The sequence below is a fragment of the Nannobrachium achirus genome, assembly GCF_963921795.1.
Source record: "Nannobrachium achirus genome assembly, chromosome: 8".
Classification (NCBI taxonomy): domain Eukaryota; kingdom Metazoa; phylum Chordata; class Actinopteri; order Myctophiformes; family Myctophidae; genus Nannobrachium; species Nannobrachium achirus.
Window position 1 is genome coordinate 36,063,994 of NC_137817.1, and position 24,636 is coordinate 36,088,629.

Here is a 24,636-nt window from a genome sequence, read left to right on the forward strand (position 1 = left end):
CATTAGCACCCACCGTTCTGTGATGAATCCTCTCTCTCTCTCTCTCTCTCTCTCCGTCTCTCACACACAAACACACACACTATAAGGACCACCATTACCTGTCCCACAAACACATGAACAACACACACAAAGCTAGAAGACCTGTCCCAGAAAAAACATGAGAACACTCCAATAGTGATTTCTAATGCTGCGTTTCGATATGTAGCAGCTGCTCCTCTCGTATTGGCCCCCGTTTACCCAGCTCGGCTCAGTGCTCTTTACGCCCCCCACTCTTTAGTAACCCCTCCCCTGTACTAGATCGACTTGAAGCGACGCCCATTCTGCAAAGTCCTAACGATATTGCTAACGATAATACTACCTGTAAACAATCTGTTTTAATCTATGCATCCCATCCTAACAGTTTCTGGTAACAACCATAAATTCACTGCCTCTCATACATTCCCAACTTGCAGTTGGGAGTAGGCCTGTGCAAGGGTCTAACACATAATACTGATTGATGTATGCCGAGATGGTGAGCAATGGCTGGCTGTTTTTATCCAGTTTCTAAAACCAGCTGTATTGTACCTGTATGTTTTTGATCATGTTAGCTCAACATATATTATTTTCAACTGTTGGAAGGTAAGTAGTTATTTTTGAAGATGTGGTGTAGATGTGTTATGCCTTTTCTCTTCCAATTGGTACCCGTCATGGGTGAGTTCTTTATCAGAATATGTGGTTTATACCAAATGGAGCTACAGTAGGTGACATTGTTAAGTTTGGCTTTTTTTAAAGGTTTATTTTGGGCGTTTTATGCTTTGTTTCAGATAGGTCAGTGTAGAAAGACAGGAACCCAAGGGCAGAGAGAGAGAGGACAGACATGAGATAGGAAACAGGGGTCGGATTAGAACCCGGGTTCTCACAATCTCTAGAAGCATAATGCTCCGTATCGTCACTGTCCAGCAGAGTCCTCGCAGTTTCAAATGTGCATGTTTTTTCGTAAATTAAAGCCCTGCCTCATCATAGAAGACTGTTGCACAGAATAGAAAAGCTGTGGATAGACAATGACATACATTGACACTTTTAATCTCTAAACTAAGTAGGCCTATATAGAGATGTGTGACTACTGCACCCACCCAGCATGAAACTTGCTGGGCGCAGGGATAAAACTGACCTGATGAAAACCCTGAAGGGGGTCGAAACGTTGTCAATGCTTTTCTAATAAAGAATTACTCCTGGGAGCGACCAATCAGTGTGCGGACATCCCCTTCTTCCTATAAAACTGAGCCTTCGATGCCTTTGGCCTGGTGGAGATAATTATATACATCAAAGGAAACTTTGCCGATTTTGGCGTCAGCAGAGTACACTTCCGCATTTCACAAGAGAAATACACAGAAAACGTTAATTTATCCCACACTATATAGCATAATATATGATGTCCTCACATCAGAACAATGGGATTGGCTAACAAATCGCCAATATTTTCCTTTAAAAGCCCCTCCCCAGTCCCACAATGGCAAATAGGCTAATCTGACATCTGCCCAGATAAAAAAACAACAACTAGGAAATCAATTGACCTCAAATGCTTCAAAGACCGTGTGGACTACAGTGAACTGCTGATCAGAGTCGAGGGGAACGAGTTGCCTGAAAACGTCCCACTGCCGTGTCTCTGTGACAGGCAAGTGAAAGGGAGGCGCCAGTGAGCGGCCCTCCCCATCCTTGCTTTACCAGAGCTCTCCTCCATCCACTCGTATTGATTACATTAGCATTTCAGCGAAACAGCAGCTCGGGACTCACCGGGTGACTGCACTAGGCGGGCAGTGGGCCAGCTGCATAGAACGTACTGGTCTGCATGAGTGTGAAAGACAGTGAGAGACGGAGAAAGGAAGCAATAGTAAATAGAGAAAAACGAGGAGATTTAGAGAGGGAGGTAGGGAGGCAGAAATAGTGAGAGATTTGGGGATAGGGAGAATAGAGTGAAATTTATGAGAGAGGGAATGGTCTGCAGAACAATGAACCATATGTCTGTTAGGCCTCCAGTCAATCCATACCCACTGCAGCAGACATACTTTATCAGCACAGCTGAGAGGAGGTGAAAAGTCTCACCTAGTGTGAAGTGAGTTGTGCAATGTGACCCTGGGCGTACAACAAACTTTGGACAAAGCCAGACGTTGGAGCATAGCTCCTTTCAGGTGCACCGCTCAAAAATTCCGAAAACAAAATGCTTAAGTAATCTACAGAACAATAGGCTTGATTAAAGGGCCACTTAAACTATTTCCAGTGAAGAGATTTGGAGATATATTTTCATCCATGCCTTACCCCTCATACCTAAACCTCTTTGCCTTTTTTTTACTATTTTGAAAAAACATTAAAAAAATCTACATCGACACGTGTGAGCTTGTAGATCAGCCATTTGAAATATTTAAAAATGTTTTTCAAAATAGTAATAAATGCCAAAAGAGTTTAGGGATGGCATGGATGAAAATAGGGCCCTTGGTGTACAGAGGAAAAAATGATTTCATGAGACTATAGTTGTTAAGTCAAAAGTATTAACTCATTTGCTGCCCCCCTTCCAAGTTTCTTGAGTTATTCCCGTACCCCGCCGCTGCCATGCCCAAGTTTCCTGAGTTTTGGGCTTTTTTATTTATTTATTTTTAATAAATTGCATGTTTGACCCCCATACCAACACCATCTTTCAAACATGGCAGCCATGTTTGTTTACATTTGAAGAAAACATAATGGCTGCTGATCATGAATGCCTGAACGGATTTTTCCAAGCAGAGTTTTTTGTTTGAAAGCTGTGAACGGCGTGCACACACGTGCACTATGAATTACATGGACACTGGGGGCAGTTAAGAGTTAAGCATGGCCAAGTATAATGATTTGTATCATTACCGTCTTGGAGATTTACAAATATGTCTGAGTGAATTAGTGTGTGTTCGTGTCGGAGGGCATTAGGTATTCACCTTTATTTCATACCAACAAGTCATGCTCAGTGTGAATATGGCTGCTTTAACAAGGTCATGTGAGACTAAAGTCGGGATTTCAAATCCGACCATAACATGATTTTCCCGACTTAAAGTCTCTCAGAGCATTTTCAGTTGCAGTACCACCTTTGGCCTGAACTGCGCAACCCCCCCCCCCCCCCACCAAAAAAAATCTTTTTGAAAAAAACATTTTTTTTTTCAAAAAAAAAATCTTTTTGATTATTTTTTTTCAAATACGGCCGTTGATGACGTCACAAACGGCAGCAAATCTGGACAGCCTGTTTTGAGAACCCGTGGGATGCTTTTAACCTCCACCTTCCCAAAACCAGAGAAAGACACAACGGTCTGAAATGGGACTTTGTGAGGATAGAAGGTGCTAGTGGGACCCCAAAAAAAGGTTTTAAAATAGGAAAAGTGAATTTTCATGGTGTATCACCTTTAAGTCGGGATATAACGTTTCCTATTGTAAACCGTAGCGTGCGGTCTGTGGCACTGATGCAAAAACTCAAATTCCCATAATCCTTCGGGAAATGTAGTCATCCGGAAATGAAAACCTCCGTTTACTGCAATGGATTGCTGTGAAGGAAAATTGATTTATCTCGTAATCTATCTCCAGATCACGTTCTCATTTGACAGTGGCTTCCTTTGAAAAATAGCATGAACACTACAATTATTGTTTAATGTGAATTTAAGCTAATACCTAAGCTTACATTTCTTTTTTCTTCCAGTCAGTTTTTAGATGACCAAGGCCATTTAAACATCTGGACATATTCTGGCACCACATGTGTATGAAATTGGAAACTGTGTAGTGTGTACAGAATTAGATACATCTATGCCCCTGCTACAGTAGTCGTTACCAGGAGCTCCAACTCAAATATTTTATGTTGAGCAGCAATCTCATTATTAACCCCCCAAACAAACTTTCTATTTAGCTATGCATGACATATTAGAATCAAACTCAAGGCTTTTTAGCGTTAAGTAGTCTGCGAAATAATTTAGCCAAGAGTGAATGATAGTGATAAAAACCTGAAAATGGATAATCTGCAAATATAAGAATGGAGAGCTAGGCTGAACGTAAAATGGGACAGTACTGTAGATGGAGATGCTGATAGGGAAGGAAATGGGTATTAATATGAGCGATAGCAGTCAAAGAACAATGACTGGATGGAGGAGAAGAGGGCAGTGAAATGATGGGGCAGAGAAAGGAAAAAGAAAAGATGAAGAGGAAAGCGATTGTGTCAAAAGACTCAAAGTGAGAAGAATCTGTTTTTGTTTGACAGTAACTCCTAATCACCATGGTTGACCGCACCCATTACCGCACTTCCATAATGGACTTTTAATGGAATCTGGGCCTGTTCCACACTTGTTTATTGATGAACACAGTGGCGTTTAAGGCAGAAAAATATTGAATATGGGGAGAGAGAACAAGGCCACATTAACAGCTGATCACATAAAGTTCTAAAAGAAAATCCCCAAAGCGTTAATGTCTCTAACACCTCAAGGCTTAAAAATCCCACCCAGTGGGAGTGAACTGTGCCTTAGCCTCTACCATACTACAGTATAGTACACAGTATCACTTAAAGGCTGCTCAACAGCACCACTTGAAGTCACCCAGCAGTATTGCAGCCGTTGAGGCCGCATGATACATAATGGACAGATGGTCAGATATACACAAGTGGTCAGTTGGTGGAGCAGCTGGCAACGCAAAAAAAGGAGGACAGGAGGTCAGAATATCAGGCATAATTAAAAATAACACATTTTCAACTAAAGAAAGTCATATCACACTTTTGGGGCAACATAAAAGGCCCTCCCAAGTCATGTCAGGACACAGCATGACTACGGCTTCGGTTTCCTCCGCCATCGGTGTATGAATGTGTGTGAGTGAATGGACAATTATTGTAAAGCACCTTGGATAATAAAAGGCACTATAGAAATGCACCATTTACTACAACAAAAAACGCAGGCAGCCAGAGGAAAGCAAAATGGTAGAGTCTAAGCTCCCAACCATTCTAAAGCACTTTACAATGTATGCCACGCCACACCTTCAATCATTCACACACAGATGGCGGAACCAGCCAGGCAAGGCAAGCACCGACGTACTTGTTGGCCAGCTAAACGGTATGGAGTAAGGAAACCAAACCCTGTTTGATAGTCACACACATGATGCATGAGAGCATTTGTAGATTTTGTACCTGATTTGGTAAAAAAAAAAATGGACTGAATTGTGTTTTGAAGAAAACACTAAATATTCTGTGAAGTATATGGGGAATTGTGTTATGATCCAAGGAAATTTGATTCTTGTACAAACTTTGGTTCAATAGTTCTAGGCCAAAACGTGAAGCAGACTGTTATAGTACCAACATTAGAAAAGGGCAGATTAGAAAAACTTTAAGCAAAATGTAACCTTACCATCATAGTGTAGCATCATACGGAGTAGCACCATGGATTCGTCAGCCCTCTCTTCACTTAAAGGTTTGAATTGAATTCAATCAATCACCATTTAACTGTGTAAAGGTAGTAATTAATTATTGCTTTTTGAATACTTTAATTATAATTTGTCATAAGGGATATTTTAAGTATTGATAAAATGTAATAGTATTTCTCACAGTGGGCAGATGTGTTCTTCTCTACCTTTTCCCCCAGACAGGACAGAGCGGGAGCAAATGCTTGGCTCATAGCGAGACTTGCGGCAAACCTCTTTAGACCATTATTGTGGCCAGTAAACCATTTCAACCTCCTCTTTCCTGTTCTCTGGCTCTAATAGAACGAATCAAGTGTAACCTAATACCCATCTCCTACCAGCCACTCTCACTGTCCAATCTCTGTCATTGGTCTGGGGAAGCCCTGTTAGATGGGCTGTGGTTTATTAAGCTAATGGAATTAGAAGTATCCTGTTCAGTTTGACTGGACTGGCATGCAGAAAGCTGGATTTCCACAGCAAGTGGATGGCTACAGACAACATGAGAGATAGGCTGTGCGAGGTTTCCTCCTAGCCTGTGCTGTTCCAGGCTCATATTTCTTAATTGATGTCCCTGTCAGTATCCAAGGTAGGTCTTCTATGTTTTACTAAACAACAGGACATTGCCTGATGCTTTAGTACAGAAGAGTTCCATTCCAAAGTATTTCTAATTTATTTATTATACTGGTACAATACAATGCAAAGTACACCTCAGGTATGTGTACAGGTATGATTTAAACTGTATGTGTGTGTGTGTGTGTGTGTGTGTGTGTGTGTGTGTGTGTGTGTGTGTGTGTGTGTGTGTGTGTGTGTGTGTGTGTGTGTGTGGCAGGTCTCTTCAGGACCCATCTCATTCAGTGAAAGAAAGGCAGACAGAGACACGGCCAGCACCTGAATAATTAAAACCCAGCCAGGCGGGTCTTTCAGTCATCTTGGCGTGCAGTGCATTCAGTGGACTGTAAGTTTGTTATTAGCAAAGTAACAGAACATAACAGAGAAGGTTAGGGATGCATGATATATGGTTCATTATGGTGGGCCTTACAGGCACCACTGAGAGCATCCTGCCTGACTGGTTCTATCATTGCCTGTATGGGACTAGGGATGGGACGATATGAACATTTCATATCACGATTATTGTGACCAAAGAAATCGCGATTTACGATATTATCACGATAATCAAAATCCATTATCCTTGGGCGGAACATTTGCCAAAAAAATAGCAGATCTACAAGCTCACAACACATCGCAACGCGACGCATTGTGAGCTTGTAGATCGGCTATTTTTTGGCCAAGACATTTGATAGAGAGTGAAAAACATACCACCAAGTACGTATATTATAAGTACGTTTTACCAATAGAGGGTTTAAGTGGTACAAGATATGCAGCTCGGCAAATAAAAGGTGAATTGATCCCGGTGCATGACGGAGGACGATTATATTAAATCTCCACGATACGATTATCGTGAGTGTTTTTTATCACGATAAACAATAATATTGCGTATCGTCCCATCCCTATATGGAACCTCAACGGCAAACATTGCAGAGGGACGTGCGGACAGCCCAGTGCATGTGAGCTTATATATATTTAAAACGTTTTATTTGGAATTAAAAAATAAAAATGTACAGACATTTATAACAGTTATAACACAGGGGCAATTTTGCATGGATATGAATATGATTATAGGTGTATGGTAAGTAAGTAAATACTAAGTAAATGAGAGGAGAGGCTTCTTGTCAGTATCAGCCAACAACTGAACTGAAGATCTATCGCCGTTCCAATGTGCTACACCCCTGGGAGATGGATTGCTGAGGTGGAGCGCAACGCCTTTACATCAAGAGTAGCGACAAGCAAGCACGTCTCCAACTCTTTTCAAAATTACTGAGCTTTCTTTCTTAGCGGGTGCACCGTACGGTCTGGAAAGGTTATTTTACAATAAATCTCTAAAAGAGAATATCAGCATTCACGAACTGTCCTTCAAGGCAAATTGGCATGGTATACTGCAAAGCAGACAGTGTATGAAGGCTGATGAAACGAGTATGTTGTTCTGTCTGCTCTGCAGTATGCCAAGCCAATTTATATAAATTTGTATAAATAAAAGTGCCTTAAAGGACAGTTCCGTGAGTGCTGGTATTCTCTTTTCGAAATTTATTGAAAAGGAACGCAATTGATCTCCCAGTACTTGCCGCACGACTTGCCGCACCCAAGCTGTGCCACTCATCCGCTGAGTTGGCAGTGCCCGGGAACTAACCCATGACCTTGGGGTCCAAAGGTGAGAGCGCTACCGACGGAGCTACGCGGACACAAATAATAGGTGTGCCTTTTTTTTGGAGAGCCTTCAGCACGCAAAGTTTGAAAACCACTGTAACAAAGTATGTATTTCACTTCCTTTTATGAACGCAAATGAGATTACAGGTGGAAACTCAGTCGTTATGTGTCACATCAAGGAAAAATTAGGGTTAGGGTTAGGGTTTCAACTTTAATATTGAAATCACAAGGCTCCCTTCAGTCTGCGGCAGAAAATAAATGGTGAACCAATTTCAAAGGGGGGACCGCTCACTCAGACTGGTTGATAGTTCTCATGCCCCATTTATTGACTCTGATGAGGCTCTTCAAGGCCATTCAACGTCAGCCATGATGAACACTGCTGGGTGGTTTATTTCTGGTGTGTGTGCCCTGCTGAAATCCCTCTCATACCTCACACTCACACACTCATGGCTGAACAGCACAGGTACGCAAATAATGACTAGAATTGCAACATCACATGCTGTTTATATTGGGAGAAAGCCAAAGGAAGCTGCCAGGGTAAAACTATGAGGGTATGTATCATCTCAATTCATTTAATACTGTATGACTGACCAGCCAAGGCTTACAAGAATACCCATGTAACAAAAAAAAAAGGGGGGGGGGGGGGCAAACTGTTTGCAATGCTTTGACCTTTAGGATTTATTACCATGTTGTTAACTGCAGGATTATAATACTGTGGGCTTACCATGCCCATATATTCTTCTAACTGAACTTTAACTGGAACACTAAAGGTTTTGTCACACAGGACTAAAAGGCAAGGTGCTCAAAACAAAATTAGATTTCTATAGCCTGATTAAAACCCCAATGCCTCTAGACTTGAAAAAGAAAAACACAGCTTCCCATAGGTGATGACAAGAGTAGAGAGGACAAGGGCTAGAGATTAGGTAGGCGGTGGTAAAGAGAGGAGGGGGGCTAGAAAGAGCGAGGCAGCAAGAGAGAGAGAGAGAGAGAGAGAGAGAGAGAGAGAGAGAGAGAGAGAGAGAGAGAGAGAGAGAGAGAGAGACACACACACACTTTGATTGCCAGTGCTTACCAAGCAGCAACAGAGGAGGCAATGGGTTATTCCAAATGACTGAGCGGCCCCATCAAGATGAGTAATCCCAGCATTGCACAAGGCTTGCTAGCTTGATTACTGGGAAGTGGCAGGTGCTTTGCCAAGAAAGGGTACACAGCACTGGAAAACTGGACCTACCACCTATGGTCTACTTTCAATCACTAACACCGACCAAGAAAAAATCATGCATGGTTTGAAAGATTGGGAGAAAAGAAAAACACTTAAGGTACAACTGACCAAATGCATGCCCCAGTGAAGTATTTTTGTTGGATTAAATGCATAGGCATTCCATCAAGCCTCACGAAGGAGGAAAAAGGCATTTCCTTTAAATGGCACTTTCATTTGTATGGCAGAGTATGGAAACACACTATAACTTGCATTTGCCGTGATTGGTGTGACACTCTCCATACACAATAATGTGTACAACTTATTTCCTCTGCTGTTCACCTCGTTGTGGGGCCACATTGGTAATAGCTTACACAGCAGCTACTGTGTCATATCACAATCAATATTTACATCTTCCATTGAATGCAATTTCTGTCTTGTTTCATCACTTCAGTAAATAATATAATACATTCATTTCAGTTGTCTATGCCATTTTCACTCTGCTACTGTAGATACTTGAATAAGAACTACTCACGAGAAAGTAGATGTTCTTTTACATTTGCTGTAGTCTGAATGTGTGTATGGTTTGTAGCTTTAATTGAGTCAATTACAGGTATATGAAGACGGAACAAACGTAGGAGTGTTAAAACTTACTTTCTCAGGTGTTCGTGCTCCTTCAGGAACAGCTCTGTTCTTCTGTTGTTTACTCCGGAGCCGCTCTTGTATGACCTAGGAAAGACATGTTTGATACACAATTAAACAAAAAAAATGATTGCATGCTAGAGTACAAAATATCATTTTTTGAGCGGTGGTCACACCGTCTCCATAGCGTGGCCGTGTGTGTATCCGTGTGTGTCTGTCTGTGTGTGTGTCTGTCTGTATGTAGCCTCTGGTGTATGTAGCCTGAGTACCCTATGTGACCAGAGAGGTGCTGTTGAGTCTAGTCTGCCCTGAGCATCAACTGCAATAGCAGTGTTGGCCTGAGTGAGCAAGTATGGCTCACACTCTCACACACACGGGTGCACGCCCCCCCCCCCCCCCCCACCAACACACACACACACACACACACCTGGGTGAGCAACACACACGCGCACACACGCACACACGCACGCACACACACACACACACACACAACCGCTCACTTCAAACTTGGGTTTGATTTTTAATGTTATGTTGCAGGTGCCCGGCATCAGTTTGTTCGGATTGGACAACCACTGAAACGACTGAAGTGAAATGACCACATATAGGCATCTATGGACAACCAATAGAGGCATACAGCTGTGCCATTTCAAAACTTCACACAATTCCTGCCAATGGCAAGCCAGTAGATTTCCAGTGGATTGGCAGAACATTGAGCTTGTAGATCAGCTATTTTAGCAATTTTTATGACCTTCTCTGACTTCGACGTTTAAATCTACCTATGAAGGTGGATTCTACTTTTCAATGGGAATGGGTTGGTTTCTTGCCATTTGTGGGTTTCTGCAAAAATGTCGGTGCACAGCCTCACACACACATAGATGCCGCTTGTCATGGTTGCCGCTCTGAGAAATAGTCTATACTGTATGGACATTACATAGAAGGAACACAGGCAGACAAAATCTGGGTGGGGTATGCAATCGCAACTTGTATTGTTCCCAACTGGCATCTTACTTTTATATGTCAAAGTCCCAGAAAACAGTGGGCTGTGATGTTCCCATGCCTTCCCAAGTTCCCAGCCCTGGTCCTGGACTATTTTTGTCCCAAGGACCAACTAAGTTGTCTTGTTTGTTGTTTAAACTTTCACCATTATACCTATCATCTCCAACATTTTCAAAACTTCAGAATGTGATAAAGTGCTTATTAGAACATTGCGGTGCACCGCCTCCTACCCACAATCCATCATCTTTGCCATGCTGGATGGGCTGGACTCTATTAGCTGGTTTGACAGTACAAATTGAAAATAGACTGCATTAATAAAGTGCTTTTTCTAGTCTTCCAACCACTCAAAGTGCTTTGCAACGTATGCCTCACATACACACATTCATACCGACAATGGGGAAAACCTTGCAAAGCATCAACTTGCTCATGAGGAGCAGATTTCAGGATTCAGTGACTTGAGCCAGGGGTCGAACCAGGAACGTTCCAGTTCCCAGAGGCCAGTGTGCCTCCTGAGCCACTGCCAGTGTTATGTTGATCATGTCCACCCGTCCCGAATCTTTTGGAGCAGGAGCAAACTCATGCACATGCATCGAGTTTAAAACAACCCTAATGTTCACACATCAACAACTTTTACAAAAGCTATAGTGTCACACCAGCAGCATTAATAAACGCGCCTGGATGCATATCAATAGCCTGCTAACTCCAGTTAGTGTAGGTGTTAAGCGATGTGTGTGTGGCGTCCTCCCAAACATTAATTCACCAATAAAACACTGGCCACTGCCGTCCTTTTAACTTTATTAGAGGTTTGGGCCCTCACATCACCACAGATCCGATCAATATGTCTGAGTCAAAGAGATATATTTCCGTCCATGCCTTAGCCCTCATCCCTAAACTTCTTTGCCTTTTTTTACTATTTTGAAAAACATTTAAAAATAGTATAACTAGCCGATCTACATCGACAGGTTGTGAGCTTGTAGATCGGCTATTTGAAGTATTTTACATGTTTTTCATATTATTAAATAAAGGCAAAGACATTTAGGGATAAGGGGTAAGGCATGGGCGAAAATAGGGCCCATAGTGTTGGGCACTTTTTCAGAGTACCCGTTCTATGTCCATAATGGAGATACTGTAGATCCCTGATGTCAACAGTATATGCCTTGGCATGCCCATATATGGGCATATTTGTCGGCTCGGTGGTTCTGGACAACTGGATATCCATTATGCCTACCGAATGGACATATCGGTCGGATCAGCAGTTCTGGACAACTGGAATAGCTGAACTACTCGACGGAGTACACCACACTCCCTTGAGTCCTTGCCAATGCGTGCGCCAAGTTTGAGGTCTGTCAGTACCATATATGCACATGATGATGCATATCGAGCCAGAGTTATAATAGTCATTCAATTATAAAAAATCAAATCTTTTTTTGTGGCAAGTTACTAGACTATAGTCTATTTCCAGCGCCTGGTAGTAAGTAAAGTGTTATTACTACCAAAGGTTTGAGTATCTATTCTTAAGAATAGAAGACAATTATTTGTATCAGTCATTCAGAATTCTAAAACCATCCAAGCCTCTTTGTTCCTTATTCTCTCTTGCTCCAGCAACCTCCCTTACACAAAAGCATTTAGACCAGCATAAATAATAAATATGAGCTGCAGGGGGATGAGAAAAGGAACAGAGAGGAAGAGAAAGAGAGGAGACGAGTACAGGACCCACCACATTTCTGTGTCTGTCTCCCCCGATCTAAGGGCTTGAGTACAACAAAATAAAATCCAGCAGCAAGAATCAATCAGCTTTCATAACACAAGCTACATGAATGTGCACTTATTTAAAAAACAAAAAGAAATAACGGCTACAGAATGGGCAGTCGGGAATGTTTAATAAATAATTAATAGCACCATGTTCCTCACCATCTCTCTACATTTGTTACATTATGTATGTGACATTGCATTGATTACATCCGAATATTCATAGCTCCATGCAATAATGTTGATAAGGCAGCAGAAAATAAGACATGCTCCATGTCTGAGCCATCATAGTCATTCTACATCTGCTCATAAAATCTACTCTCATCCCCATCTCTCCTCCTGCTGGATGCAACGCTCTACACTCAGCATCCTTAGCAGCTGCCTCCTCATATGCCCTGTTGGGATTTTGACCATTTAACACAGCCCCACCCTCCTGTTCGACTGGAGCGAGAGAAAAAAAGGGAGTAGGAGGAAGAAAGAGCAATGAATCGTTCAGACAACACAGCATACAAACGCTCACATACCAACCCCATCAACAACCAACCCTGCACAACCATCCCAACCGAATGAAAAACAAACATGGTTAATCGTATTTAGTAGTTAGCCGGGCGGCCAGAGAGTATTGCTGGCACTGCTATTGTTTGAGGGAAGTTTGTTCAAAGAGCACCCATGTAAATCACGGACTAGACGTCATTATGCTGCTGAAGTTTAGCGTCACAGTACTGGCAGCTGTAGTTCTGAGCTCAGTGCAGGTATTTAGGAAGCTGTTGTAGTCAAGCAGGCAATAGCACTGAAAATAGTATGTGTTTAGGTGTAGGTGCTTTACCAAAAGGAAAACGGAATCCAAGAGAGCAATGCTGCCCTCTAGCTACCTCAGTTAACAGTAGACATCACTGCAGCATGGGCATTTAGTACTGGAATTGTGGTCATGGAGAAAACCTTTCATTCTAAACTTAAACTAAATCTGCTAATTAAAAAGCAAATAATATTTTTCAATAACATACAACAATATGTATGTGTCAAGTTCAAGGCCAAACGTCAAATTAGTACAGCCAGGTTTCATTGACTTCAACAACAATGGTGGGCTGGCTGGCTGCCAGTCCAAAGACAATGCTGCACCAAAGCTTGTACTGTGGCATCAATTCATTGGGGGAATTCAATCACAGATTATCCTGATTATAAATGGACTCTTGAGGGTCCATTAGAATTTTAGTTTTTGCTGTGTAGGACTAAAATGCAATGAGTAAAAATCTTACCATCTACTACCTTTACACAAATAACTATTTCTATTTCTGCTTAAGTCTTTGGTCAGTGGTTTTCAACCAGTGGTCCTTGAGTGGGTTCCAGGTGGTCCCCAGCTAAATGATGGAGAGTTGGTAACCAAATATAGATCTTTAAATCTTGAGAGTGTAAAATGACCTTCTCAGGTAAATTATTGTTTAACATCTGCATTATTTAATTTACAATAATTCGACACAATTAGAGAATGTAGAAGAATTGTTATGTGGCAGAGAGAGTCGCAGCCACAGCGGAGAGTCGCAGCCCCAGTCTGAAGCCTCAAAAATCTAGTATCTCCCTCGCTCCAAAGGGATATCCGTTTGGAGTATGGTTAAGAATAAGATATTGGACTTTCACACGAGAGGCCTGGGTTCAAAGCCCGGGTGGGGACGTCCGCATCACCTCCTTAAGCTCCGTTACAGTTATTTGGGTTTGACCTTTATGGGGTCCGCTCAATATGCAGACGGGTTGCTGTTCCGACTAGCGTCGGCAGGTTAGTTACTCGTCATGGTTAGTTTTAGTGTCGGCATACCGGCCCGTCGGCATATTGATGTGGACCCGACTTTTATTTCTCCTATGGTATCACATCAATACAGCATGGATGGAATTGTGGACAAAATCTTATCCAACAACAACAAAATATTAAATAAGTTTTGGGTCTGAGAGGCAAAATCTCAAAAGGTGGTCCGTGGCTCAAATGTCTAATGAATAAGGACCTTGTTATGAAAAGGGTTGAAAACCATTGCTTTAGATGACAAAACCCATCACATAATTAATCAAGAATTACATTCTCGTGACCAAAGAGGAAGTGTGTGTTCTCTTCTCACAATAAGTTTAGTCCAATACTGTCTACCTGCCACTTTTTGAAAGCATTCTTACATACAACATCACAGCTCTGCCTCCTACTCTGAAGTTAAACTCTGGCTCATTTGCAAGAATGCTTTTGGTTGTAGTTTTGACTAAACCATTTTTATGTTCCCATTCCTACTTTAGTTCTGCCCTTTATTGATTTACTGCTGATGTCCAAAAGTCAATCCAATGCTAAAAACAAGCAGCTCCGTTGATGATGAAGCAGCAGGAGCAACAGATCAAGCCATTGAAGTTTGATGCTAGTTTGATGCTTTATACAATGTGAATACAGCCAGAGAGGACCATAATATGATTCATCAGTCCTCTCCACTATACCATGACCACAACACCTGTGAGATTAGGGGGATCCACCGTTAGTATGCCACTTGCTCATTAGTCATCATTAGGCTGATGGTAGGGTCAGCAACACTGGCTTATTGCTATGCATTAGATTCACCATCGCTGATTAGCTGGGCCTATTAGTAGAGTCACTGGTGGCTCCCTGACAATATGAATTATTGAAGTTTTCGAAGATTGGTGGTGGTACATGCAGTGCTTGGTTCAATATTATACAATATACCCTCAAAACAATACTGCACAAGTACAACAGTTCTAATCTCATTGACTGGCTGACCGCCACAGGACAAGGTTTGCTAGCCTATGGGTCAACAATTATTCCCATAGCTTTATTTGATTGGCTCAGCAGCAGATTTGAACTGGAAACACATGATACACATTTCCGGTTCAAATCTGCTGCTGAGGAAGTCAAATAAAGCTGTGGGAAACTGAACAGGAAACAGACATGCCACCTTCTGGAAATGGGAACTACAGTTAGAACTACAGCCATGTTCACGTGTGCGGCAGATGAGGGTGTTCTCTATTGCTGCACTAGCAACTCCTACACCTACAGGTTAGTCAGCAGGGAGCAGGATCCAGAGGGATGTTGTGTTCCTCAGAATGTGTTAACCTCCCGGTCAAGTGAAAAGAAGCAGCTGGAGGCCCCATGTGTGTATTAGTTGGAAGAAAAAGTATAACCACGGTTATGCTGTACGTCCTGAATAATCAGCGGCAACATGCTTATTTCAAGGAATTATGCAGCAGCAAGAACTGTACAAACTCACAAACAGTAGATTTTGCCTCCATTCGTCTGGGGTGCAATACAAAATGTTCTGCCTCAGCCTGCCTGACTGATTGGATGTCCTTTCTGTGGTTAGTGGTTAGATGGCACCACAGCAGGCCAAGCAGTCAACACCCCAGGCCAGCCAAACATCTGATGGAGGGATTGTTATTACAAAGGGTAGAAGACTGCATCCATTTACCCGTCCAGAATTAACCAACTCATCCTCAAATATGATGGCGCTGAACTAGAGGTCTTCATGGTCACTCGGGTGCAGGTCGATTCAGATTCTATTACCCCAGGGCTCCAATTAGAGTCCGGGTTAATTTTATTACTGGGTCAACTTGGATCTCAAACCAAACTTCACAGGTCCATTGGGCCCCTCCCTACTGAACAAGTGCCCGAAAAACTAGTAGACACAATTCCACATCTGCTGTGGTAAACAAGTGCCACCCAGAATCCTCCCATCTTAAGGCCTACTTTACCTAGATCAACACATTCATGCTGCTTTGTGTGAGCATGACTTTATAATACCTTGCCCCAATCTACAGAGGAAGCATCATCTATTCAATCTTCCACTATGAGTGGTTCACTGGAGGACTTATTGACGTAGGGTTGGACCTTGGCAGGACCATAGAACATGGGTGACGGCTTGAGCCAGTGGCAGACTATCTGCATACAAGAAGGTTGGTTGGTAGTGGAGAATCAATAGGGAGCCTGCAGTGGTCTTCCTTACGCACACGTCTGTGTCTTAAGAATCAATAAGCCATTAAAAACAGACAAGAGTCATGGTCCATGGAAATCCCAAACTCATTTCAATACCCTCACTCATAGCTGAGTCAATGTGAGGACAGAACCATCTTTCTAGCACGGGGTCAAAGAGGCCATGAATCTCCTCTATTTTAATGGCCAACATCATTTCTAGGAGCAGTGCCAAGAGGAAGGGTTCACGGTTCAATTATTCTTCCAGGAAATAAATAAAATGAACAGCTGGAATTGCTGTGCCCTCAAAGCACAGAAACAAGCCAACCCTTGGCAATGTCATCTTTTCAGTGATTAGCTTGAAACTTCAGGCCCACTCGTGCAAAGATACCACCTTCACATGCACTTGACACACTTTTTCATTGCTCTTGACGGGCCACAATTGTCAGACACCTTCTCTCTATACGCTGTGGTTGGTGCTGAAAACGCACTTGTTCGGAGCCAGACCAAACAAATAATTCATCATGTGTATGTTATTCGATACTCGTTTTTAATAGGGTTAATAGTCACAAGGCTCCAAGTGAGCTGTGCTATGATAAACAACAATTATCTTTCCATTAACACGAAACGGGAAATGATAATGAAACCATCATGCCAAGTTACTGACCAAAATAGGAAGTATTTCCAAACAAGGCTTTTTAGATTGCTTGGAGTGCAAATCACTCTCTCTGTGGCCAAGTACCTTCTGCCATCATTACCAAACGGAGGCCCACATGAGAACCATGTTTTTAAACATTGGAACATCTGTTCATTATCCCCATTATGTTCAAATTTTGAATATTAATTGACAGCCCTCAGTTTCACCAAATCCACCCAGCATGTTTATAAGTAGCCTGTCTCTTTCTTTGTGATAAGGACTGAAGTACTAGGTTGCATGTACATGTATGCGCAGGTACTCACTCAATGTCTTTTCTGACAGATCCTAGTAGGTCTTCTCTTTCTCGGATGGCCAGGAAGTTGCCTTTGGTTTTGTGGAATTCGTGAGTATAGTCCTGGGGGAGGGGGATGATAAATAAATGATTTTATTTGATATTTAAAATATTCACTGTCCTTGTACCCCTTCTTGTCAACTTCTCTCTCGATGGATTTATGCTAGCGTCTGACCAAGATACGGCAACTATGCCTTGGTCATTCATTCTCATGTTTTGTTTCTCAGATTTGTTTTGTTTTTCTTGACCACAAATGTAAAGAATGTAATTCAGATAGCATGCTAATTAGAGATTAGACACACTCTAACAGTCAAAAGTTTGGACACAGCTCTCATTCAATTGTCAATTGTTGACAGTTTACCTAGTCTCCTATAGTTTCAATGTGCATGAATGTGTTCTATGTATGTGATATTTACCTTGCTTATTGTAAGTCACTCTGGATAAGAATATCTGCTAAATGCCTAAATTGTAATTTGTTTTATTTGACAGGGAACAACTTTAGTCTTCAACTTGTAACAGGGAATCCCGGGTGCAGGGAGTGAAAGAAAGGAAAGAGGATGAAAGGAAATGTGACAGACCTGTAAGATGTCTCTGTGTCTCTGGAGCGTATGCATGAGAGCTGCGTTAAGAGATGCCGCGCCAGGGGTGCTGGTATACTCTGCCATCTTGTCGTTAACTGCAGTGAGCTGTGGAAGAGGGGGGGAAATAATGAAAACAATTTAAAGCCTGGTGGGAGGCACGCAGATAAGAAACACAGACAGAAGCTTAGACACAACATCTACGCATGACAAGACATGATACGATTTAACACACACACAACATGATTCTACTTGCAGACATACTTCAGACAAGTATAGCTGACTGACCAGTGTGACTTAACACATATGGTGCCAACCCCGAGTTTCCCGAGTTTGTATTGGTACTACCGCTGTGCCAACCCCGAGTTTCCCGAGTTTGGGCCGTTTTTGAAAAAAAAAAAAAAAAAAAAAAAATTTTCAATTTTTTTTTTGACCTCCAGAAATGTATTAGGCATGATCGCGATCGCGAAATTGCATGTTTAACCCCCATACCAACTCATTCTTTCAAACATGGCAGCCATGTTTGTTTACATCTGAAGAAAACATAATGGCTGATAAATCATGAATGCCTGAACGGATTTCCAAGCGGATTTTTTTGTTTGAAAGCTGTGAACAGCATCTACACACGTGGTGCATCATCTAGGCATGGGCGTGCACTTTTTACACAATTGCACAATTACATGGAAGTCTATGGTAACCATGACAACGCGAGACATTGAAGAGAAAAAATCATTGCAACATAAGTGTTAAAAGCACACTTAATGCAAACAATCCTGCACTAACCCCCAGAGGTTAAAGGTTTAATTTGTTGTATATTATTTTGGTTTATTTCTTAATTCTTTTGTTTTTATTTACTTAACAGATCTTTATTTCTTATTCTTACTTTATTTCATAGAATATAGTGATTATACAGTTGATGTGATGAATGTTTTGGTTGAGATACTTTTCTGTGTTGGACCCCAGGAAGATTAGATTTTGTCATGGCAATATACATAAACACGCATGCAAGTTCAGAGGTCGTCTGGGCTCCTTAATTTCACTGTCATGTTGAAGTAAGTATGCTATGTTCAATAATTATGTAATATGCTTGGTAACAGCTTTTTCTAGGCCATTCTCAGAATACTAGAAAGCAATAGTCTTACTTTGGCCAACAGTTGTTCAATCTCTACTGACATGGTGTCAAACATCCTGTCCTGGGTTGAGTTGTTGAGCAAGGGGGTAGTGTCTGACCTGGAGGAGAGATAATAATGTAAGAGAAGAAAGAGATGAAAATGTTAAGATGGTGATGGCAAATTCTAAAGCCCATAATTGTACAGTGAAATAAGAATGTTAATTTAATACTTGCTTTTGCAAAGTTTCAACAATGTCAGAAACAACAAATTTGCAAACAAACATGAAATGTTGTGGATATTGCACTGTAGCTTCACACTAGCAGCGACAAAGAGACAAGCAAGTAGACAAGAAAGACAGGTCATTTTCAACGGAAGCCAGAGACAAACTGATGAAGCTACAAACTGATGGCCAACACTAACGTTGTGTGATGCTGCGTAACCAGCCTCGAGTGTATCTTTTCAACCAGAGCTGAGCTCACTGTCACAACATGATGTATTTTTTTTAGTTCCCGTGCTACTGAAACACTAGCAGCAGGATTATTATTTCATGTCAACTTTCAAGTAGTAGAAGGCAAATAAGCACGCACATCTTCATGCACACATTCAAGTAGAACTAAATGCATGACATGACATGATATAGTATAATACTAGAAAGATGCAATTGGAAATTGCAAGTGTGGGTGCCGTGACGCACTTGAAATTACTTGAATTGAATTGAATTACTTGAATTTTCCCCATTCAAGTCAATGGGGAAAATTAATTCACAAATAAATGGCGAATTAGGAGTTCTCTGTGTCAGTCCATGTCCCTTTTATGCCCATATATAGAGATCCCTGATGACATCGATATTAAGCCCATATCTTGGAATGCCCATATATGGACACTGTGTCAGTCTCATGTGGTCTATGATGTCAGACATCTATGATGTCAGTCATCTCCATATTTGGGAAAAGTCAATGGAGAAAATTAATTCACAAATACATTTATAAAAATTAAACTGTATATATAAAGTATCTCTTAGCAAAATGTCCCAGCAAAATAAGGTTTATCTGACGTGGATGGAACGAATAAAGTCGGTCAAGTACTATAGTCTGGTACAAATAATATAAAAATAGCAGTCAACTTCTGTGCTTTGGTACGGATGGGTTTCACACCTGATGTGTACCTACCATACCAGAGTACACATTAATCTTACTCCAGACGCCCTCTTCAAAGCGTACCAGGAAATATATCACTCATTTAATTCCCAGGTAGACTGAGTGTGTGTGTGTGTGTGTGTGTGTGTGTGTGTGTGTGTGTGTGTGTGTGTGTGTGTGTGTGTGTGTGTGTGTGTGTGTGTGTGTCACGGACCCTAGCAAAACAAAGCTGCTGCCATTCAACCACCTTTCCTTTTAATACATCACTCAAATCAATTCATAAACCTCGCATTAATTTAGGAAATTGTTTTCCAGGACACAAAACTAGATCAAAATATAATCCAGTCATATACTGTATGCACTGTGGTTTAAACCAGGCAGCAGGCCTTACGTTCATCACCATGCTGGCTTGTGGATGGACATACAAAATGAGTGGACAACAATATTACCAGAAACACAAAAAGAGCTGGCCCAGAAAGACCATTACAACAGGTCTGTAACTCTGAACGTGTAGAAATGGATTTCATTCCATTTGTAGGCAATCAGAGTTAAGCGGGTCCTTGCAAATAAAACATTTAAGAACCACTAGTGCTCGTGGAGTCAAGTGGACTCATAATGTGTGCCATAGTGTGGCAGTAAATCAATGTCATACCTACATATTCTGAAGAAAACCTGGAGACTTGACATTCAGTAATTGGGTATTATGATCAAATTAAGAACATTATAACGGTGTGTAAAAAGGAAAATCTAAAATTTGACAGTCTTTGCCACGGACACCTAGGGCTATCACATATTCATAATCGTCATATTCGTTTCCATGTTGAAACATTTTCATATGTTTATAGTGGAAATAGCAGATCTACAAGCTCATGTTCTTTTTTAAGTATAAAGTTGTCAAATATGTCAGTAATTTCTTTGTATATTTAGGTTATGTGTCATATCTACCATGTGCAACTTCAAAGCCTAAAAGCCAAACAGAAATGTAATTGTCAACAACAAAAACACAATTAAATCGTTAATTGCAATTGTTTGAGTGACAAATAATCGTCATGTAAAATGTCTTAATCGTGACAGCCCTACGGACACCCCTACTTACGTTTCTCCTCGGCGTCCATCCCTGGAGCTGCTGTAGCTGGTGCAGAGTTTACTGAAAGAGACCAGCTTCAGGTCCAGCTCGTTCTCCAACTGCCTGGCCTGCTTCCGCAGATCTGGAACAAACGCACACAAGCAATTTTTATCAATGCCCTTTTATTTGAACCTCTTTCTGTACTTGGTCAAACGGACCTGAGTTGCACTGTACTTGGTGCGCTCTTTTAAAGCTGATCTACAAGCTCACAACACGTTGTGTTGCGACAAGTTGTGGGCTTGTAGATCCGCTATTTCTGGCGAATCTAGTCACTCAGTGGTCCTGTGTACCAGCTGGTTCTAAATGTCACATAGCCTAATGCAGGAAGCAGCGGGACATGGCGTTATAGAAGACGAGCGCTTCCAAAGTTCAACACTCAAAACATGTCTTCTTGGATTTATTGACAGATATAACTCATAACATGTCTACGCTGGGTTTTTATGAAACAAACACTTTGCAGATAGAAAGAGGATACTCCAAGCTTTCCATACAGCCCCAATGTTGGTGAGTTTGACGTCGTTTAATACAATCAGGTAGTAAAAAACTTTTTGATGCATTGGCTGCCTATGAGAGGTATTGCAACCCTCGATTCAACCTATTAAAAAAAATCTTGTGTAGCAATTTGCGGCTAGACTGTTATGCAAGCTGTACACTGACTGAAGTGTCATTTCTTCAGTGTTGTCCCATGAAGAGATATAATTAGATATTTGCAGAAATGAGAGGGTGTACTCACTTTCGTGAGATACTGTATATGGTTAATGGGACTGAGAAGTGAAGTCTTGATTTCGGATTGTTCACAAATTTGTTAGTGATCGCACTAGGATGTGTTAACTCAGTCAGCTAGTTCCCTTTTATATATACTCTATGGCTAGTTCAGTCAGCTAATGAACATGACGCATAATCTTATTTTAGCTGGTGGGACAGTGGGACACTTTCAGAATCAAATGGCTTTTTTTAAACTTTAAAATGTTGATGACTTTGTTCATCATCAGAGCCGAACACTCTTCCAGGTGATTACAGTGCTTGTCAATATGCTGTCTGCTTACTAATTATCATAACTAGTTTTAACTTTTATATATATTTATCTGTGTGGATCATAGCTATCCAGGATAACACTCTCCTACTGTAGGAGTTAACCAGCTCAGGATAAGAGGAGCCACTATTCCATCCACTGATGCAGGAGTCAAACAAACACTGGTTGCAACTTGCAAGCAACACCATGGTTTATATAATTTGTCGTACCATGGGGTCGAGTCCCAAAGATAACCTATTTACAAGATCACAAGGCATCATCAGTGGTGTAAAGTAACTAAATACATTTACTCAAGTACTGTACTTAAGTACATTTTTTTGGTATTTCTTTTTTTCAGTTTTCGATACTTTTACTTCTACTCCAGTACCTCTCAGAGGCAAATATTGTACTTTTACTCGAGCTTGTAAATGTCATACAAGCAGGCTGCTTGTATGAAACTTACAAGCTCGAGTAAAAGTACAATTATTGCTGCTTGAAGCAGCACTAATTGCCTTTATTATTGCCTTGCTCTTCTGAAACGTTGCGTTAGCTTGTTGCTAGCGAGTAATACCGTGACAATTGGTTTGAGTAACTGAAGTTCGTCGTCCTTTTCGTCCTGGCACTGATTAAAGGTTTTACTAAACGGCAGCTCTGCTGTCATTATGACCAGGTTCCACTGTCCTATCGTTAGTTATGGACTTAATAAAGACACCTCACCTTCCCAGTAGTTGCTGCTTCCTGCCATCTTTGTTGTCCAATGACGTCACCAGCTTCCGGCATGTTGTCACTCTGTCAGGAGAAAACTAATGGCCGAATGGTGCCTCCTCGTGGCGGTAGAAGGTATTGCATTGTCTAGTTATTTATTTATTTCCATTTATTCTTTGACGCATTGGTTCTCAAAGTGGGAGTGGAAACTGAGTGGAACTCCCTCAGGGGTCCTTGAGGGAGTTCCATGGGGTCCCCAGCTAAATGATAGTTAGGAACCAAATGTACCCTCATGGGTATGTAACTCAGAGTTAAATTAACAATCCATAGAGTAGACTAATCAAGTCAAACTGGGGGTCCTTGAAATTAAAATGGTGAGAATCACTGTTGAGCAGTAAAAATTGTGGGGGCCCCTGGCATATCTTTTCAAATGGGGGTCCGCGGGCTAATAATAAGTCCTTGACATGAGGTTTGAGAACCACTGCTTTCTACACCCAAAAAAATAATCTCTCAGTTGAACACATTTTAAATGTGTGAAACTTTTCCACCCATTTTATATGAGTAAATTTATATATGGGATTGATTGATTGATTGAAGAATTTATTAGAAGTTTGCAATAGAAAAAAGTACAGTTTCATGACAGTACAAATCACTGGTACAAGGTCAACTAAAAGGAGATCCTAGAAAGCCGAGGCTTATTTCCACAGGAACCACACTTTAAGTATCTCATATAACATTGAAAGACAGACGGATAGAACATAGTACTTTATCTAGGATAATATCAGTTTCAAAAGCATAACATCAAATACAAAAGGCAGAATACAAAGAAAAAGGGGGGGGGAGCATGGGGGCTTAGTCTATTTACAAGTCACGGGTAGCTGCTGTCTGAAGGTGACTTTTCATACCAATTTTGAAGGAGGCTAGAGATTTGCTCTCCTTTAGGGCTTGTGGAAGGGCGTTCCACATGTTGATGGTATAGCAGGAGAACGAGTTAGCGCCTTGTTTAGTGTTAAATCTACGCTGATGATGATTAGTGGAGCTGCCTCTGGTGTTATGATCGTGAACATCCTTGACCTTTAAGAAGTAGTTTGTCAGGTACATGGGAATCTTGGAGGTGTAGTGTATCTTGTACACCAGGCCCATTGCAAGATGCTGTACTCTGTCAGCTACTTTGAGCCACCCCACGCTTTCGTGGTGATGCTCGGTAAGGTGGGTCAGAGGAGGGAGACCAAGCACAACCCTAATTAGTTTGTTTTGGGCTGTTTGGAGCTTTAGCTTTAAGGCAGCTGGGGCGTCGCGATACCAGACAATATATGTAGTCCCAATATATGTAGTCCCAAGTCAAATCTACATTCAATGCAATGCATGTTGTTCAATTAGTCCAACTCATTTTCATTAACTTAAGCCAAGTTAATTATATGAACTTAATTAATTTACGTTTGTCCAACTCAAACAAATGTTAACGTAAATGTGTTGGTTCAACTCATTTTTATGGAATTAAGCTAAGATAAATAAAATACTTTTACATTTACATAAGAAGAGTTCGGTTTCAGGTTTTCTTCTGGATGATTTGTTTCAAGTTTTACAATATCAACATACAGATGCATAATGGATATATGCAATAGCAGTGATTATTGAATAATCAGAACATTTAAGAGAAAACCAACGCAATAACCTCAAAGTTACCATGAGTCCTTCTCTTTTAGCCTAGCATGGGGAGGGAGCTCAAGCTTAAACTAGCAGCCTAGCAGTTAGGGTTAG

At 41.3% G+C, this 24,636-nt stretch overlaps 1 protein-coding gene across 1 annotated transcript in view; it reads right to left on the reverse strand.

The window, feature by feature from the left end:
* gosr1 (golgi SNAP receptor complex member 1) overlaps positions 1-22,933 on the reverse strand; it is a 42,096-nt gene extending 19,163 nt beyond the window's left edge. Inside the window, exons 1-6 of the mRNA XM_080731312.1 lie at positions 22,888-22,933; positions 21,129-21,240; positions 18,927-19,014; positions 17,785-17,892; positions 17,178-17,269; positions 9,539-9,613 (exon numbers count right to left, since the gene is read on the reverse strand). Of these exons, the coding sequence (XP_080587438.1) occupies positions 9,539-9,613; positions 17,178-17,269; positions 17,785-17,892; positions 18,927-19,014; positions 21,129-21,240; positions 22,888-22,915 (503 nt within the window). The 5' untranslated portion in view covers positions 22,916-22,933. The remainder of the gene's footprint in view (positions 1-9,538; positions 9,614-17,177; positions 17,270-17,784; positions 17,893-18,926; positions 19,015-21,128; positions 21,241-22,887) is intronic.
* Between the last annotated feature and the right edge of the window lie 1,703 nt (positions 22,934-24,636).